This window comes from Zalophus californianus, chromosome 4 (genome assembly GCF_009762305.2).
Source record: "Zalophus californianus isolate mZalCal1 chromosome 4, mZalCal1.pri.v2, whole genome shotgun sequence".
NCBI classification, from domain to species: Eukaryota; Metazoa; Chordata; class Mammalia; order Carnivora; family Otariidae; genus Zalophus; species Zalophus californianus.
In genome coordinates this window covers 92,800,139-92,820,579 of record NC_045598.1, presented here as the reverse complement: position 1 = coordinate 92,820,579, position 20,441 = coordinate 92,800,139, and the positions used below count along the sequence as shown (strand labels likewise).

At 41.2% G+C, this 20,441-nt stretch overlaps 1 protein-coding gene across 2 annotated transcripts; it reads right to left on the bottom strand.

The window, feature by feature from the left end:
• Positions 1 to 2,794: 2,794 nt before the first annotated feature.
• On the bottom strand, positions 2,795 to 20,207 carry RBM15 (RNA binding motif protein 15). 2 transcript variants are annotated; one of them, XM_027618451.2, is made up of 4 exons: positions 15,369 to 20,207; positions 9,702 to 11,268; positions 3,337 to 3,496; positions 2,795 to 2,862 (listed from the first exon to the last, which is right to left on the bottom strand). In XM_027618451.2, exons 1-2 carry the CDS (start codon positions 18,232 to 18,234, stop codon positions 11,222 to 11,224), a joined length of 2,913 nt encoding a protein of 970 aa, XP_027474252.1. In that variant the 5' UTR covers positions 18,235 to 20,207; the 3' UTR covers positions 2,795 to 2,862; positions 3,337 to 3,496; positions 9,702 to 11,221. The 2 variants fall into 2 exon arrangements, with proteins under 2 accessions (XP_027474252.1, XP_027474245.1); XM_027618444.2 differs by lacking the exon at positions 2,795 to 2,862 and having other exon boundaries at positions 3,240 to 3,496.
• Positions 20,208 to 20,441: the final 234 nt, after the last annotated feature.

The window sequence follows — 20,441 nt, the reverse complement described above, 5'->3', positions numbered from 1 at the left end:
GAACAACTTTATTTCAACATCTAATATATACCCGTCACCGAGGGAGGCATAGTTTATATATTATCTTATTTAATTTTCACAACCGTTAGAAACATACTATGATGCCATCTTACGATGAATAAGCTTAAAGTCAAAGAAATTAAACATCCAGTAAACAGAGAAGTCACAATTCATACAGACTGACAGGAAACCCTACACTGTCCCCTCTAGATCACTCTGACTTCTTGGCAGTACCACAAGATTATGAAGCTGATTTAATTGAAAGCAGTTATAAATTTGTTCTAACTCAAATTGGCATAAAATTTTATAAAATCTAGATTGAAATGAAAAGGAGAATGCAAAGTACCTAAAAACCAAAACAAACAAATTAAAATTAAAGCCACAAAAGACATCTGCTACAGTGTAGTCACAATGCAGTTGTAATGATAATTAACTTTTTTAGGTCTTTCAATATTCACTGAATCTTACCAAAGAAGGTAATGCTTGAGTATAGGCCACTTGTAATTAATTCCTCAGTACTAAAATATTAGTTGGAATGTTTATAAATTTTAAGCCTTGAAATATACATAAATGTTTTTTTATTTAGCAGAGCTATGATAATTTGAACATAAAAATTCAGTATACTTTCTTCTCAACTACTTATTGGCTTATATTTAAAACTGTTGGGTGCTTGGATGGCTCAGTTGCCTGAGCAACTGCCTTCGGCTCAGGTCATGATCCTGGGGTCCCAGGATCGAGCCCCACATCGGGCTCACCCTGCTCTGTGGGGAGCCTGCTTCTCCCTCTCCCTCTGCCTGCCACTCCCCCTGCTTGTGCTCTGTCAAATAAGTGGAATCTTTAATAAATAAATAAATAAATAAATAAATAAAACTGTTAAGATACCATTTCTTGCAGCTATAACTCTAAGAGGTGCCATACAATCATCACAAAAGATGGAATTTTCTACATATGTTGTTCATTAAGTACTATTTCTGATACTAAAACTCTACCTTTACAGTACCTTTAACTTTTGAAAGTTCTTTCCTACCCATTATCTCATTATCATCATGTCAAGCCTGTAAGGAAGTTGAAGAGGTATTATTATTCCTATTTTATACTTACGGAACAAAAGCAGATTCAGACCGTTATTTGCCTAAAGTTACAAAGCTAGTCTTTCACAGAGCCAATTCTGAAACCTAACTACCAGTGTTGATTAGATCACAGCCCCTGGCTTTCCCTTATTGATTGTCTAGAAGGTTAAAATTTAATGAAAGCCACAGCTACACTTAAATGAACTGAGGTGGTAATTTTGTGATATTTTCCAAATAATCTAGACATATTAATATATATGATGCTGTTTGTTTGCAAATAATAAGCTTAGCTAATAAACTTGTCCCAACGTAAAATCAGCTTTTTCCATGAGAAAAAACACACCATGTATTAGTATTTTAGTTATTTTTATGCAAGACAATACAAAACATGGACCGAAGTTTCTCTGAAGACTTCAATTAAAAAAAGCCCAACTTTTTAAAATCCTTGTGTTTCTCTTAACCCAAAACCAACTTGTAGGCTTTATGTACACAGATTTACCTCATTTCCCACAAATATCTACCCAACTGGTCTCAGATTTATACCTAAGGTATTAACATATACACAAATGAAAAATAACAAAAGTGGCTGGAATCAATTTTAAATAAATTAGTTAAAATTCATGTTTCATTTCTGAGAGGAAGCTGGTATTACCTCTGGTCACTGACTCAAACGACAATCATTTCTAAAACAAAAAGAAAGAAAGAGGGGCGCCTGGGTGGCTCAGTCGGCCAAGCGTCTGCCTTCGGTTCAGGTCGGAGCCTCGCAGCACAGGGCTCCCTGCTCAGCGGAGAGGCTGCTTCTCTCTCTGCCCCTCCCTCTGCTCGTGCTCCCTCTCTCCCTCTCTCTTAAATAAATAAAATCTTTAAAAAAAATTTTTTTTTAATTAAAAAAAAAGAAAGAGAAAAAGAAAAAGAACCTAATCTCCGGTAACATTCCAACAGAAGCTGGTATATTGTGAAATCTACTACACAAAACAATGATCGATAGTAAGTTAGTGAAGCTTTTTTTAGGGATACAGAGAATAAACTAAGATAGGATAACCAACTGTCTGGGTTTGGCTGGAAACAAGAGAGTTCCTGGGACACAGGACTTTCAGTTTTAAAGCCAAGATGAGTTGGCCACCCTTACTAACGAGTAGAGAATGTCTAGATACTTGACAGCACACAGCTAAAACCTAAAAAGTTTTCTTCTAGCCAGCCCCCCCCAAAAAAGAAAAATCACAAATTCAATTCTATTTTTACCTCATTCAAGCCCCAGCAAACAAATAGAAACAGGATACATATTAGTAGTTAAGGAAGGGAGGCATACATTTTTAATGAGAATCCACTTTCAGGCATTAACTGACCGGGGACTTGGAAGTAATGGAAGACTTCCAGCTTTCACTCTACTATTTTTACAGAAGTGACGATTTGAGCTGAAATAAAGCCAGGATGTCCCACTCTTTGGTTCATGTCAACCAACATTAATGTTTTAGCAGGGAAGAGAAGTTTGTCAGGACGAAGGAAATGAGAAAGCTAAGTGTTAAAAAGCAAGGGCCAAATTGTCTTCCCTCCAATTATCTCAAAACTAGTCAGAGTTTAGCATAAATTATTTGCATACACCAACATGTAGACTGGAGTTTATCACACTTGATTAAACAATTTCAAGCCTAAATGCCCCAGCTGTGTAGCATAGCCCTCTGAAGCCATAGCAGTAAGATGACTCACCAACTGGCAGGTGTCTTAGGGTCTACGAATAATGGATGTCTGCCTGGATGAAAACAAATGTATGTGCCCAACAGACGACCTCATCCTGCTTGGCAAAGAGAGGAGAGAAACTAAAAAAACTGGTTAGTAGTACAGTACTTGTTTTATAATGGAAAAAATCAGACTTAGCGCAAAAGAAGAGACTTATAATTCATGCAGACTTTTAAAATGTCCTCTGCACATATTTTATCTTCCAATTTTCACTTACCAGAAAGGTTCAATAGAATAAGATCTAAGAGGATAAAAATCAATTTTATAAGCCCCAAATCAGAAATAACTGAAAAGTGAGAATTGTCATACTGAGTTCAATTGTTTCAAGAAATGTGAAGTCAGAGTCACAAGAAAAATAAATCCATATTTAAACCCTCCTATTATATTTAATGACTTGATGTCAGTTTCCACTGAAATGAAAATTAGTAGTTCATGTTTGAGGTCTAGTTCACTGATGTATTGAAAACTGACACCATGCCACAGTTAATAAGATACGGGTTTATAAATATGGAGTTTAAAAGAAACTTACCCTTTCCCTTTGTGCAGCTCTGACTTCCAACCCAGTTTTTATAGAAACAGGAGGACAAGTGCCAGTGCCAGAAGTCTGCCAATTAGAACTCATCTTTTAGTTGCTGAATAATAAAGTCATATCCCAAAGTCGGCTATAGGTTTTTGATTGTCAGGAGTTCCTAAAAAGAAACCCAGGAGGAAAAAAAGATGTTTAACCAGTTATTATACTTAAATACGCTCCCTCCTTTAAACTTGGCTATTAAAAAAAGTGGAGGAGGTTGATCCAATACCATACATGTTAAAAACATTTTATTAGAGCTTTAGATATCTCTAAACTTAAGGAGCAGCAAATTGAAGAAAAGGTGTCTTTGAAGGTTCAAAATACCTTTATACCCACACACTGAAGAGAAAAACCACTCATGTATCACAGAAATAAAGTATCGTCAACCACCAAACCTTAAAAGTTGGATGAATTCATTCTTTTTTTGTGAAATATATTTTCAGTAAGATTATAACATCACAGAAGGTAAACTTCACAAATGAAGTTTGTCAGGAGAGATAAATGATGATATAGGTGGTAAGTCTCCACTAAAAACAAACATCTCAGGTCTCAGGAGAAATCTATAATTCAGAAATGAACCCTAGAAAAGTTTTCTGGAGAAGCTGACATTGCTGTGCTAGATGAAAAATGCCTCCAAAGCATATATGCCAATTTAAAAATTAAAACATTGTGGAATGTGAATAATCTTGCTGCATTTCTTCATTTGAGATCAACAGGATTGCTTGGTGAATGTTGTTTAGAATCATTTATCATAAAAATTTACACAGTAAAAATGATTCCTGTATCTAAATTGATATACTGCAATTTAGAGTATTCCCTGAACATTCATACCAGACCATTCCCTTTAATATATGAAATCTTAATATTTATTATGTTATTTGTCACTGATTAATATGATTTAGATTCTTGATTCTTGTTGCTATGTGAGGAAAATCAGTTTATTTATGAAGTTACTATCATATTACAATTAAAATCAAAGCAATTCAAATCTACTCCTCAATCCTGTCTATATCCATCCCCGTAGAGAGATCTAAACCTACCTCTACCAAATTTTCTAAAGTATGGGGCAGCTATCAGCAAAGAGTGTCTCAACCATCCTCACCCACATCTGTAAAAAATAACATGTTTTATCTCACAAGGAAAAGAGTGGACCAGAAGAGAACAGGAAGGAGAGAAAAAAGACAGAAGCATAACAAAATAAGCAAGAACCAACCAAGACAGGCAACAGCAATCCCTCCCCCTGTCTTGGTGACAGAGACCTCTAGTAATTTTCTGGTCACCAGAAGCTCACTACCTAAGAACTCTTTGTTCCTCTTTTTCTTGATGGAAATATTTTCTAAATGCTTTAAAGTAAATGTCACATACTAATGAACAAATCGGAAAATCTTACCCATGAGGAATAAGATTCTAATTATCCCATTTTTAGCACAGAGAATATTTATGTATCTACATCTTAAGCATTGCTTCCTAAACTTTAAAGTACATACAAATTCCCTGGGGATCTCATTCCACACAATGGGTCAGGGTGAGACCCTGTAATTCTATACTTCTAACAAGTTTTCAAATGATGGTAATGCTGCCGGTCTGAGGTCCACACTTTAAAGGGTTAAGGCTTCTGGAAGACTAAGCAACATACATACTGTACTCTGAAAGTTTTTGGTTTTGATTTTCAAACAGTGCTTAAGAGGTTGATTCTGTGTGTTTGTGAGTCTAAGGTCTGTTTCTAGAGCAATGGTCCTCAACCCTGGCTACACATTAGAATCATCTGGGGCACTTAAAACAAAAAAATAATACCGGGGCCTTGGCAAAGTCCCACTCCACCTAGATCAATTTAAATGAATCTGAGAGAGTGATTTCCAGGTACTGGCACCAAAATGTTCCTCAGGTGATGCTAACATAGAAGCTAATGTAGCAGAAACTGTATATGACTATAGTGGAAGCTCTCCTGACCGTGGGCTGAAAACAGAGTAAGAAACAACATGTTGAGGAAATAGGGATATACTAGTCTTCCGACTGCTTTGAAATCTCAGGGTGGCCAGCAACTTTGAGCCTGAAGAAGAAATACAATCTTTACTATGGTTATTTAAATAAAAGAACTCCGTTGATCTCTGGACAAGAACATTTTCAGCCTTACAGTGAATCTGAAATGCTAACATATCTTTGGAGGAAATACTATCTTTGACTTGTCAACAGCTGAAAGATTTCCTATTTTGAATTACTTATATTGTGTCTGTCTTCAATTAGTGTAGCTAATTAATTCTTCAAATATTTGGGTACCTATTATATGCCAGGCATTATTCTAGATCCCGGGAATAGCTGAAGGAAATTTGTGTTACTTTCCAGAAACAGGTAGTCAAATCTTGATCAAATCACATCACTCCACCACCTTACAACTTTCAATGGCTTTCTATTGCATTCAGCATTTGTCCTTGGCAACTGGCCCTTACAGTTCACTATCTCCCTTCTTCCACCAGAATGTCAGCTCCATGAGAAAAGAGAAATTTGTCTGTTTTCTTCACCAATATACTCCCAAGATCCAGAATAATTCCTGGTACATACAGATATCTAAATATTTGAAGAATGGGGGCACCTGGGTGGCTTAGTCGTTAAGCGTCTGCCTTCCGCTCAGGTCATGATCCCAGGGTCCTGGGATCGAGCCCTGCATCGGGCTCCAGCCCCGCATCGGGCTCCCTGCTCCATGGGAAGCCTGCTTCTCCCTCTCCCACTCCCCCTGCTTGTGTTCCCTCTCTCGCTGTGTCTCTCTCTGTCAAATAAATAAAATCTTTAAAAATAAATAAATAAATAAATGAATGAATATTTGAAGAATGAATTAATTCTACACTAATTGAAGACAAACCCAGGTTAGATAATCCAAAACAAGAAATCCTTCAACCATTTAGAAGTCAAAGATACACTCATCTTTATAATTCCATTCTGCCTCAATCCTATCAGTAACCTGCTTAAGAGGTAGTATATATAGGTGCCGGTTCATTCACAGAAAACAACTTGCCCATGTACATAATCCTAGAATAATCATAATCCTAGAATCACTTTCATTTTAATTTAAAATAGACTACAGTCACATTATTTTTAGATTAACATCTGAAACCTCAAGGATATCCCAATCAGTTCCTGGCTGTATATCCCCCAGCCAAACTCACAAAACTTTTCTGGTATCCCTTTAGCATTTTATAAATTTTTTAAAGAGGGGCCCTTCTTACAGACTGTTATAAGGCAAAAATCACATACTAAGCTAGACTGAATTCCCTGGAAAAATAATTATATGACTATAACGCAGTTACTCAACTGACGATTTTAAGTGATAAGTTCCATGGCATTTGCAGTTTCATTCTGCTTGTCTCTGTAACAGCTTTGAATTTATCTTCTGGAAATACCGCCTCTCAGCCTCAGAGACAGAACACTACTACTCTGGCTCTTCTCCTTGGGATTCTTTTCCACACCATCTCCCCTTCCCATGCCGTATATATGACATAACCCCAAGTTTATACTTCAGCACTCTACTCTCTGTGGGCCAGTGATGCTCAACATGTGGCCAGTCACCACAAACTCCATCAGAATTACCGGGGGAGCTCGTAGAAGAACAAAGACTCCTGGGCCATGCCAGCCCTAACAAATCCCAGAATGCGTGGGGTGGGAGCCAAAGGCCTGCGTGTTTCCCAAAAACCACAAATGGTGATACACTCTATAGTTTGAAACCCACTGCCCAGACATTTTCTCAGGTTTGCAGCTTTATCCCATCCCAGCCTCCAGAAAAAAGTAGTGAGTTAGGACAGTATAGCAACCAAGAACTCTAGCTGGAACAAAGGCCTGGCTAGAACCCTGGCTCTATCAATTCTAGCTGTCAGATAATGGTCTGCAGTGAAACCTATCTGAGACAATGTGTGCACAGGCCCTGGCAGAATGCTTGGCCTAAAATGGGTATTTTTAATAAATGATTGCTATTATTAGTACTGTGGCTTTCTATCAACCTGCCTCAAACTGATTATGCATCCTCACTTCCCACCTTCCTCAAACCGCCTTGCCTTTCAGGATTCCCTCCCTATTTCTGTTGACCTGACCATTTTACCAGTTTTTCAGGCTTCAGCCTGCTCCAACTTTTCCACTGATCAACAAGCTGTTTTATTATTCATGCTTGCCTGCCCAACATCTCAATCCCAATCTCCCTCATCATTCCACATCCTTCTCCACCTAACAAATTATTTTGTAGTCTTTCTTGACTGTTCCAGCCTAAATGAACCTTTAAGCTCATATACTCACAGACCCATATCATCTGTAAAAATTCATTAGCAATTAATCAAAAACTGGCCTATGACATCCCTCTTATAATTGTCTGAAACTGTGAACTTTTCCCGATATTTAACCATTTACTTGTTTATATCTAATTTCCCCAATTACAGTCTAAGTTGCTCAGATGTGTAGAGACTGATACTTTCATCTATAAGCTCAGCACCTCACTTCTTAAGATACAGTCAGCATTCAAATGATTATACAGAAACTCTACCTGAAAGCTTAATGTTAACAGCATCTGGGTAGAAGCATGTTAAGTAATTTGACCTCAAGGTCAAAATCTCTTCTTGGCTGCTAAGGACAATCTTGTGTGAGGTCTGAAGGAATTTTGCCATTCAATAAATTGCTTAGGGAATCGGAGGAAGATGGAAGTGGTGGTCAGATAAGCCATAATCAGATAACCCATTGTAAAAAAAAAAAAAAAGATGCTGCAACCAGCCATAAGCATTAAATTTACAGCCTCAGATAAACAGCTTGTAAACAACGTGACTTATGCTACAGAAGTGGCAATTTATAAAATCTAAGTTGTATTACTAAAATCAGGGTACTCCCTATTTTCAATTTTAATACCCACAGCCAGGCTTTTCAAAATGAGCACAAGTCAATTCAGAGGAGTTCTTGGAATAATTTCCTTTATAGCAGAATCCTAAATTTAGACCATACGAAAGATACCGAGAAACCAAACAAAGAATTCAAAAAGGCAGGTCCCAATTTATAAAACCAGAAGTCTAGATCAAACACTCAACCCAATTAAGAATTTTTCCTTCATGGTGTAGCTAGAAATAAAATGATTTCATGAGTAGTTTCAAAAGATTGTCATGCTGCATACCCTTCCATTTTGCACGATACGGTTTCATATACAAATAAATAAATGTTCTATTCGCAACCTTTTCTTCTTGTTCTTGAGATGAAACCCGAGACCTTAGAAAGATACCAAACGTGGAAATATGTAGAGTGTCACATAATCATTATAGTGACTTAAAATACTTGCTTACTAGTTGGAAAAACGACTTAATGGGCTTTCAGTGTGGACTAGCCAGAGAAAGAAAATGCATTGGGAACTGACATTCCCAACAGGTATAAAACATTTGTGAAGAAATGTAGGTGAGATCATCTAGCAGTTTTAGATGACAGCCAACTCATAAGCAGACCTTTTAAAAACTTAAAACAAAAACCACTGCACTTCAATTTTCCCCTTTCAAAAGAGATGAAAAACCAGAATTTTGTGAAAAAGAAAAATTCAACATTTCAACCCCTCTTAAAATAAAGGAAGCCTAGTCGTATCATACAGTAAAAAAGCCGAGCTTACGTTAAGTTGCCAAAGCCTCACACATGATTAATCTGGGGGCGGAGGGAGGGATTGGAAGGGCTCAGAAGGCTGGTAGGACTAAATGGACAATGAAAATGGTAAGAGCAGACAAAAACTAGATTTCTCGTAACATTGCCTATTCACTTCCCTAAAATGATAGTTGCCTATTTTGATAATTCAGTCTCTTTGTAAGCCAAGAAGAAAACTAACCATTCTGGCTAAATTATCTATCGTTCCCAGTCTGACGGTACTTTTCTTTTTGTGCTATATACTAACCCAGAGGTTTCGAATCAGCGTTCGTAATGGCAACATTTTACACTAGTAAGTTCTTCCAGTACCATTAAATCACCACAGAGGGTGAAGGCCACGGTTAATGGAAAACGTCAAAACTTTAAAGGATATCAGGCTGTAAATCCCAAACCCATAACCAGGATTTTAATACTTTTGGCTCCGACAATAAAAAAATTTTTCCGCGACTTAAACTGAACTAAAAAAAAAATATATATATATATACACATATAAACACCAAGTACAACAGAAGTTCTGGCCTAGAATTTCACAAACACACCACTTTGGGGCGAGGAGAGGAAGCTGGTCACGGCAGCAGAGCGCCCGAAGACTTCCAATCAGAGAAACAATACCCCAACCAGTAATAGCCCTCACCCTGTTAATCAAATGCAGTTTTGACCTCTGAAAACCCTCTTACCTGTTTACAAGAGTTTATACAGCTGTTTGCCACTGGAACACCACCTTGCAGAGCATAACCGTGGCATCCTCGGTTGATAATCACCTGTTGCCTAAGTAAGCATCATCCCGCATGGAGACAGACAGCACTAGGGCTCTTCCATCCGAGGTTAAAATTCAAAACAAGCCCAACAAGCCTGCATTTCAAGGTGGTCTTCGTCTGCAACTAGTTAAGTTTAAAACTGGCAAACGACAACGGTGTCTGAAGCCACTGGTGCAGCACTGCTGGCTTCCTCTTGAACTGCAGCGTTGTCACTGTGCACCGAAGTCTCCTGCTGCAAACAGGGGAGTTGTTCTCCTGTACTGGGAACAGCTTCCAAAGCTCAGGAGCCCCTGTACAGGATAACGCAGGAACTAAAGGCAAACACTTTCTCCTCTTTAAGGATGCCTCCATTTTTTCCTCACAATCTGTACTACCAACCGAAGTGACTGGGCCTGAGTGTGCGTTCGTACCTATGAAACCGTCACGGTGCATGCACATCCAAGGCATGTGGAACCACAGGTCAAATAAGGCACAGATACCGAGTAACGGTTCTAATTACAAACGCTAGCTCTCAGGAACTCTTCATCCATTCAGAACTAAACCCATCACTGCATAACTCTGGTAAGAAGCCCCTGGAGATGGAGGAGCTCCTCAAATGTGTCAGGAAAGGCTTTATTAACATCATCATTAACATTTAAAAAGCAAACGGAGCATTTCTCCTTCTTTTGGCAATTTGGTGCAAATGTTAAGTGCAAGATAAAGCAATTTCAAACTTTTCTTCAAATTAAAAATGAAACTAAGGCCAAACGTGATGGGTGAACAAAATAAATCAAAACTTAAATTTCAGCAACTCCGGCTCTTCAAACCAGCAAAGCCCCCGACTCGTGCACTGTGGTGAGGCTTACGGTGCTTGCCCCGGCTTCTTGCGTGCCAGCAAACAGCACCATTTCCTCATCAAGTTGAGGACTGAGAAGCAAAGGATCCCCTTCGCTGCAAACAAAGGGGGTCACAGTAACACTAGTGATCCTTCAGAATTGACACACCGTGATAGTCAAAATGATGGTCTCCCTGCTTCTTGCTCAAGACATACAAGATCTGAGCAGCAGCAAGTACCCCCTCGGCTGCAAACAAAGGGGTCAAAGGTTTGCCGTCAATTCACTTCCAGGCAGAAAAACATTTTCCTCAAAAGAAACAATTTATTTAGAATAAAACAAAAGCAGCTCAACTGTGAGCGCACGTTTGAGTGACAGCTACTTTTAAGCTGTGTGAGCCATAAAAAGGGTTTTTCTTTACTTTTCCAGAAATCTTGTGTACACAGCACAAAGCAAGAGGTCATTTTTTTTCCACTTAAAACACCGGCATTGGCATCACAATAGCAGATACACAACTTTAAGCTGCCATTTTAGTAAAATGCACAAATACTAAACAGATTAGCTTTCTTCCATCAAGAGGCCCATGTAAACTCCACATAAGCCACAACTTCTCTTCAAAAAGGTCCATTAGAGCTTTGAATTCCATATCTTCAATCCGCAGTTCACCAGTTTTGCTTGCGGGGGGGGAAAAAAAGGTTATTCAGTACAAATGTTTACAATATTAAAAATATATATATTTCCCCTATGCCATTATAGATGAACATAACATTAACAAGACCTTCCTGGATAGTCCAGCTTGACTTCAAAAAGCACCAATAATACCCACTGGCACATACCTCGAATGAATTTACTGTATGAATAGACAAATAACAAGTAGAACAACAGGGTGGATTTTTTTTAAGGACTGCAATTAAGCAAAGATTATAGAACTGAAAATACCCTTTATACTCATGTAACTGAGTAAAACATGTCAAAAAAATTCAGAAAAAAGTTTATAATCAATTTATGATCAATATATTCTAAATATAACTTAAAAAATGAAACTAAAAAAAGGTGGAGTTTAGTTAAACTTTTACCCTCTCTGGTCTCATTCCATAATTTATATGGAACAATCCAGAACTATTCCGTTGTAGAAAGGGGTCAAGATACGAAGCCATTTAAAAATCCACCTTCATCTGTGTTACCAAAGACAGCAGCTGTTCTTTTAAGAAAACTCATTAAGAACAATCGCTAAATGGCCAAAGAACATTTTAGGACTTTTACTTTTCAACTGTTTAAATCAAACATAGAAACCTTTTTATTTAGCTAGACAGTTCGCTGTGGTTACCTGAAATCATTTTCTCCCTTTAGGGACATCATTATAACCAGAATGTTAACAGGGTCAGCTCCACTTCTCTTCTTGTTCTCACCCCTAACTGCCATCTCAAAACCAAACACCGTAGCAGAGACAGAAAAAAAGTCCCGAAATTCTCTCCAAAATTTTTCACATAAAAGGTCATTAAGGCCCTCTTCTCAAGAGGATTTCCTAATTCTGTTACCACAGAGTTTTTGGTGAATGGTTCCTACATGAACCCAAACTGAAGTTCAAGCTGTACCTGCGTTAACGAGCAATTTCATGGTCTAAAGAACGTGGATTTCAAATTTTAAAAAACAAATACTGTCAGTGAAAACCTGCTCATAAAATTTTTAAATAAACCTAAACAGTGTTTGACTCTGAAAGCAACACACACACACACACACACACACACACACACACACACACACACACACACACACCTCACTTTTCCTACTGTATCTCAAATGATCTAAATGAATTAAGGGCCAGAGTATGTTACCTTCAAAATGTGACAAAAAGCTTATGCCAGCCAGAGGATGGACATTTTAAGATGTAATCCTTAAAGGGAAAATTCTAGCTACAGAGTGCAAGTATACATGTTAAACCAGGAATTTAAATTTTTGTGTGGGAAAACTCTTTACAGGAATCCCGGTTACAACCAACAAAATAATATTTAAAAAATTGGCTAGAAGCCGAATGATTGCTTAACTTTCCATAAACTCTGAAGTTGTGATCTAAGTCTTAATTAGCTTGATGTTTTTCACCATAATACTTAATAAGTCATTAAATGATATATTGAAGAAATTTTCTTTGCATTCATTTCAACAGTTCCAGAAAAATCAATTTAGCTAAACGAGTATTTTTTTTTTTTAAAGTAAAAGAAACAAGTGGTTGTTACAAAGAACATCCAATATTGAAATTATGAAATTCTGGCTAATGAGAATTAGAACCAGACAGCTTTAGACTCTTGCTTTCATTCCATCCTGAAGGCTTAAGTAGATAGTTTAACAGTATTATGAACCTGCACAACAGAATGGGCAACACAAATAAGAGATTCATCTGAATGATGGCACTCTGTAGGTAAGCACCAAACTAAACATAATTAGTTATTTCTAATACATACATTTAGAAATGGTATCAAACCATTGTTTCAGAAACACGGAAGCACAAATTGTGCAGATCTAACAAAAGCCGCCATGTCAGATAAAGAGTCAAACAAACAAACACGGAGCAAAAAACCACAGTACTCTTCGGTAAGTTGTCACATCAACTTAAAAAAAAAAAAAAGAAAAAGAAAACAAAAAAAAGGAAAATGGGAAAAACCACACTTCGGATTAGAGTAAAATTAAATGTTGTGGACTTCACTCTCTAGAAGAGCAAAATCATTTGTCCAGCCTTATCAAAAGATATTCAAAAGTTAATGGTTAGTGAGATTTAAACTGGAAAAATGTATCTAGCCAAACTGTACTTTGACCCCATGTACACACAGACTGCAAACCTGCATTACTTTCTGAACAGTGTCTCCTCCATATTAGTGTGCCAAGTAAAGCTTTTTAAAAGCAAAAGCACCAAGTCTTACTTGTAGGATTTCAGATATTCTCCCTACAGGCACACCAAGGACTTTGGGCTCACAGCCTAGTACCTTCCTTCTGTTAAAACAGCTAGTTTTTCCAGTTTAAAAAACAAACAAAAAACCCACAAAGACCTTCCAACTTAAAAAGAAAATTTATAAATGCATGGTGAAAACCAAAAAGGATGACACAGCAGTGATGAGGATTTCATGCTGACATGCATTAGACACCTGTCATAACGGAAAATAAAAAAATTACATGACATTTCCCTGGGTTATTATTGGTGCTATTTCAAAACTACCAGCTTTGATAACAGAAAGAAAACAGTTGAGTTCTGCCAGGCTTTCTATAAGTCACTTTCACAGAATAGAAACATGACCATGATCCAAAAGGTCCTAGAGTTTCTAATCATAATTAAACATCAAGGGCCTTAGCTAAAGTCCTCAGCGTTTAAATCAAAGGGGGAAATATACTTAACTAATGACCTGAGAAACTAGGGGTGAGGACAGAGGGACAGATCAAAGAAACAAGACAAAAAAGAAAATCATCCATTACTGTTTTGCAGCAAAAGCCCTTGTTAAGAACCAGGAATTGATATAACCTTCAGCTTTGAAAAAAACTGTGACGGTGGGTTAAATTATTCTGTATTAATTCCAGGTGTTTAGGAAATAAAACAATAAAAAGAGGTTTTCCTACACTGACATTTCAGTTCTCTGTAGTTGGACACCAGTGAATATATTAAACACAAAATTTCAAAGATATTCAACATTTTCAATAATGTAATGTCATCGCTACTGTTTATATATGAAAATAAAAATACAGGCAAAATTTAAATAGAGCATGTCAAAGGCATTTCACGATGACTTTAAAATTTTCTGCAATCCAGATATGGCTGATTAATGCCCACTAAAACAAAAGCTGACTTATGAGCCTGCAGACAACTCTTCTTTCTATTATTGAAATCAGAAATTTGCATGGATACAAAAAAACTCATCTTTGATGAAAAACACTTAAGTTTTGAAATATGCACAATTAAATTAGACCTGTACCTGCTATACCTCTCTGAAAGTCAGTAAAAACACCACCACACACCAATAACTAACCAAAGAATTCTGATTTTAAAAACACCTACTCACTTCTTGCATACTAGCATAAGACATATATGGTTTGTAACCTACTCTTCAATTTTTACTGAACAGTTACAGCTACAAACCAAAAGTGCATATACGGGATACAGAACTTAAGAACTAATGATAAAAAATGTGCATGTTAAAGCAAACTCTCCAGGAATAAACCATGTATTTTAAGAGAAATACTCAAATACCTGATTAAAATAATTATATTGCTATACAATTTACCAGCTTGTACTTTTAAGATTCCTGATCAAATTTCAACCACACAAATAACATTTCTGGTACAGGAATTATTTACCTACATACCAATCAAGCCATTTTTAGGTGTATATTATCATCTTTATAAAGTCAGTGGGCGCTTCTCCAAATCCCGACTTTTCAAAAATTTTGGGTTTGTAACTCTGAGGATTTTTTTTTTTAAGCTCAAGGTTAAAAAAGGGGAAAAAAAATAAAACTGAAGAAAAAGAGGAAAAAAGTTACTCATAAGAGTAGGACCTCCTAATTAAAATAAATCCATCCGCCTGCTACCTTCAGGGCATCCCTTTCACTTAAAATAATAGCTAAACTGTCCTGACTTCTATTTTAAAGGTTTATAAAAATATAAAAAAGGAAAAAGCTAGAACTAAACAAATTCAAAAGAAAATTTCATCTGATGCTGTATCCCATTACACATCACAAAACAGGAACCATGTCAAAGTAGTAAATACAAGTTACACATGGACTTTAGGACGCACCACGGACAATGATCATGACCAGGTAATCTTCTTCAGATTTGGCCAGTGCCTTGGCAGGGGAATCCAGGAACTGCTGGGAGAACTCACAGGGTGGGAAAGCATGTAGGACCCCGGTGTTTTCCTTGTCTTTGTTGCCCCCCACAGGGAGGCTTATCACCCCAGCGGCCTGCTTTTGCTTTAAATAGGACACAAGGTTCCTAAGTGGCCTCTGAGTAGAGGTGGCAGTGTCTGACGTGGCTGAAGAAGAGGAGGACCTGCTGTCAGAACTTCCAGGCACAGCCAGAAGAATGGCATAACCATTGGGCCCTGCCACTTTGATGCGTCGAGTTACTTCATCCAACTTGGGCTGGTCCAAACGAAGACGCTGAGTGATCTTGAGCTGGGCTACTTTGCCTCCAGTTGAGCCCTCCACAAGAAGACTACTAGCCACTTGGAGGTCACCCTGCAACAGATGCATGTTGGAAGGAAAGTTGCTGTTCTTCAAAAGAAGCATGCCCTGCCAGGCCAAACAGAGTTTGGGAGAGGCTGCAGCTGTGGGTGCTGTCCCACCATCCTGTTTCTGGGAAGGGGACTTTAGCTTCGAGGAAACAGTGCTGGTGCTGGGTGCACTCCCATCAGACCGGTCTTCTTTTTTCAGAGGGCTTTTTCCCTCAGTGGGAGCAGCTGTCCGGTGCTTCCTATCCCGTTCAGCTGATGCAGAGTTTTTACGGTCTCGCTTGTCACCCTGGCTCTTCTCCAAACTACCTCGTCTGTCTCTGACTGGAGAGGGCCTTTCCAAGATAAGAAGACGGGAAGATCGATCATTGTCACTGTTGTAGCGATCCCGGCTACTGGTCAATTCTGGGCTGCGGTCGGGAGAAGGAGCACAGTGACGTTTTCGGGGACGGTCACTCTCAGGGGACCTATCCAGGTGCCGGCCCCCACTTTCCTCAGGCGGCCTTCGCTTCCTAGGTTGGTCTCTGCTGCTGGGCAGATCTCGCTCGCCTCTGTCCCGGTCCAAGGACCAGCCATCTCGCCTGCGATCCAGGCTATCCAGTGGCTCATAAGCAGGCACAGCAGTAGCTGCAGTCCGAGTGCTGCGTTCACGGACTGGGGGTGGGGGTGGCACCCAGTCAGAGTCAGGATAAAGGTCTCTGTCACGATCTCTGTACAGTAAGGGTGGTGTCCTATCCCGAGCACCCCTCAAAGGGTCAGGTGCTCGATGTCCAAAAGCATCTGTCACCAACTCATAATGAGTTAAGGGCAGAGGCTGCAGATATTGCTGCTGGTAACGATGTTCTGTATCTGCAAAGTCTACTCTAAGGCGACGATCTGGGCCACCAAGTGGGAAGCCACGCATATGGGTCCAGGCAGCATGAGCCGCATCGAGGCTTTCATATTGGATATATGCCCAACTATCACCTTTGCGGTAGTCTATAGTGCGAATGGTGCCAAATCGGTCAAACTCTCGGGCCAGGGCAGCAAGAGGCACCCAAGGTCCCAGACCACCTACCCAGAGGCGGGTGGTGGGTGTAGCTTTACCATAACCAATTTTGATAGGATTCCGAATGATAATTTTGCCAGACATTGCTAGTTTGGCCCGGTGAGACATGTCTAGGTTCTCAAATTTGAGAAAGCCATAGGTACTGGTCTGGCCCCGAGAAGGCCTCTTGATGTCTACCTCGGTGATGACTCCAAAGCGGTCAAAAGCCCTTCTGAGATCACTCTCTGTCACAGTGATGTCTAGGTTGCCCAAGAAAAGCGTCCGGTTAGCTCGCTGATCATCCTCGGGTGAGATCTCATCCACTTCTCGGAAAGGAGCAGCACCTGCCCCAGCTCCCACCCTTGGCTCAAGACTGTATGCTGGGCGCACTCTCTCATAGAACGGGTAGTCTCGCTCTCTCTCCAGCTCACGGGGCAATGGTGGCGGAGGTGGAGGGGGCAGGCGGCCAAGAGCCAACTGCTGCAACCGGTAGTCTCTGTATCCCAAGGCTGCGCCACCAGGGGAAAGCGATCTCTGGCCTCCACCTCCTCCAGGGGGGTGCCGGTGTCCACCTACAGACGCCCCGACCACGCTGGCTGACGGAGGATAAGTATCTTTGTCTAATGGGGAGCGGCTGCGGCGCCGGCTCACATACACAGCTTCTATCTTCAGGGGCCGGTCATAGAGCACTAGGCGGCCTCGGGCATGCTTGGCCGCCCGCGCGTCCTCTGGCCGCCGGAAGTTCACAAAGGCTACTCGCTCATCCCCGCTGCCAGAACCCGAGAGATGACTGATTTTGACACTTACATCACCGAAACGTTTGAACTCGTGAAACAGTCCGTCCTCCACCGCTTCGTCACTCAGCTGGGACCCCAACTCGCTTATCTTCAGTGTCTTGTATTCCCCGCCGTCCCCGCCGCCAGGAGCTGAGGAGGCGGCCCCAGAGGAACGTGACTCCCCGCCTCCACCCCGGGAGCTGCTGCGCGACTCGCCCCCGCCCGAGGAATTTTTGGTGCTTGGGGAGCTGTAACTATGCAAGCGGCTACTGGAGCTGCCCCCACCAGTGTCATACTCGCGGCTGCCACCTCGGCTGCTGGACTTGTCCAGATGAAGGCTGCGCCGCGACCCGCCGCCGCTGTCGGTCTTTCCGCTGCTACTCCCATTGCTGCCACCAGAGCCCCCTAACTTCTTGCTCCGCTCCCCGCGGGAAGTCGAGTCCTCACCTCCACGGGAGCGTTTGGGCTTGACTGGAGAGCGCTCTTTTCCCTTCATTGTTGCGGGTCGTCGGAGGTCGTCTCCGAGGAGATGATTAACCCGCCGCCCCGCGCTCGTTTCACACAGCGGAACCGCACGCCGCCATCTTGGACTCCGCCGCGGTAAAGGATCCCGCCCCGTAGTCCTCATTGGTCAATTAGCTCGTCTCTTCTACAGTCTCATTGGGAAAACGATTTGTCTGTCTTTACATCTCCCCGCGCTCCGGAAAGGCGCCCGCCCAACCACTGTTATTGGGTTCCCAACGCCCTAGTCTGAGGACCTCATTGGTTATATTTGTTGTCCATCTTAACGGTTCCTCGCGCCAGGCTGTGGCTCCGCCCGTCGCACTCTAGGGTCACCTGACCCAAACTCTGGAGGCGTTGATTGGACAAAAAGTCTGCCCTGTAACGGTACTTCTAGCGCGGTAAAAGCAGTGATCCCACCTCCTCATTCCTTTCATTGGTTTGTGACTCCGTCCTTTAACTCACTATTTGGGAAGTCGGGCCATCCGTTCTGGCGTTTTTTCTGAGAGGCCCGCTTACAGCGTTCTCGCGAGAGAGAAAGCGCTCCCTTTTTCGACCTCTTTTTCCAACTCCTCCGGCGGCTCAAAGAAGTTTAAATTTGATTGGATGTTGACAAGGAAGTTGATAGGCTGAAATAACTGTCCATCACTCGCTTAAAGGGGTAGGCTCGTATACGGAGAAGGCTGACTGAAGGTGAAAGAGTAGAACACGCGCTTGCTGTGCGACGTCACTAAGACGTCGCGAGATGGTGACCCAGCGCTAGCTCCGCCTCCTCGCGCTTTCGGCGTTCTCTCCTCATACATGTATGTGGTCCTGCGGCGTACTTGGGAGTGCCTCGGCCCCTGGAGCCCGAAACTTCTGGGCCGCCCACTTAGTACTTGTCTGGGACAAGGGGCTGTCGGGGCGAATTCCTCAGGAAGGCGGCCCGGGGCTCTCAGCGGACACCATCTTAGTCCCTCTGGCCTCAGAACAGCCTGTAAAAGCTGGGGTCCGCGAGGCAGGCTGGCCGCGGGTTCCCAGTTAGCCGAGTGCCGGTCCCACTAACACCTGGGGCTCTCGGGGGCCCGCGGCCGGGAGGCAGCGCAGTCGAGCTTCAGCCTTCTCCCGGGGCCTGGCTCTCCTTGGCGGTCCCCGCTCCAGCCCAAGTACCCCGCGCAACCGGAGGGGGCGGGTACCCGGCGCCCGGGCCCCGCCGCCCGCGCGCCTGCCTCTGCGCTCCCAGTTTTCTGTTGCGAAGTCGCGTGCGTTTTGGATTTTGTACAAGATCTGGCGATCTAGGTCCGTTGGTTTTGTATATGTAATGCCCCTCTGCGTTAAATAATCGAGTCAAATTGACGCCCCATAGCAGATGTGTCGCGTTTTTTCTGCGGCTTCTCGTACCCTCGGCATCAGGTTAGTATAAGAACCCAGTAGCACAGCCTTGCCGACTCTCCAGAGGAACCTTTTTGCCTCCTTCAGGCATCATCTGCATCAAAACCCAACTTTCATTAAGGTAAATAAAGCACCTGTGGCGGGTGCTGCTCTTTGGCAGGTGAAGGAAGTGCTGAGTTCATCACAGCGGTCAGGCTTTTTGCCGTCCTCCCAGGTCTCTTGGCAGAGGTTATGAGAGTTCTTGTGTTGATCCTCTTCTTGTGTTGATCCTCTCCTCTGTCACTTCTTTCAAGTCCAGTATGTAGGAGAGAATGAGATTTTAACATTACCTTTTCAAGGTAATGCGAATGTCCCCCAAACTGAAACCTAAACTTGAAAGCTCTGTTATGATTAGGACTGCAACATGTTTAGCCCTGCCTTAGCCATCCTTCTCTTTCTAGATAATCTTGAGGAAGGTGAATATGAATTTTATCTCTTGATTTGATCAAAGCTTGAAAGAAGCATAATATGTAAAAGCATGAAAATACGCAGCATTGTAGTATGTAGACTTACTCGCTGTATTAAGACTAGCTATTAAAACTTCATGAGGCATAGAACAGTGTGTGTAACATGCTACCACTTGTGGTTTTAAAAAATAATATATATGTGTAGGTGCACGTGTTTTTGTTAATACATTCATAGAAGCTTCATTGAGAGTACTTCGATAGTGGTTACTAAGATAACCCTGAGAGGCGGGTGGAGGGTCTGGGTGGGAGAGAAACTCAACCTTCCATTATATATCTTTCTGCATTATTAAAAGGAAACTTGTTTTACCATGTGCATGCTATTACTGTTTCATTTTTTTAATTAGTCCTTAAAACTAACAACAAAAACACGCAAAAGTAGAATACTATAAAGAACTCCGGTGTACCCAACCCCCAATTTCAACAATTACCAACTCCTGTCAGTCTTGTTTCCTATACA

Excerpts from the sequence above, each read along its gene's own strand:
- RBM15 (XM_027618451.2), bottom strand. The coding sequence starts at position 18,234 with ATGAGGACTACGGGGCGGGATCCTTTACCGCGGCGGAGTCCAAGATGG. Across the intron at positions 11,269-15,368 it reads GGTCATGATCATTGTCCGTG|CAAAACTGGTGAACTGCGGA; the intron begins GTGCGTCCTAAA and ends CCCCCCCGCAAG.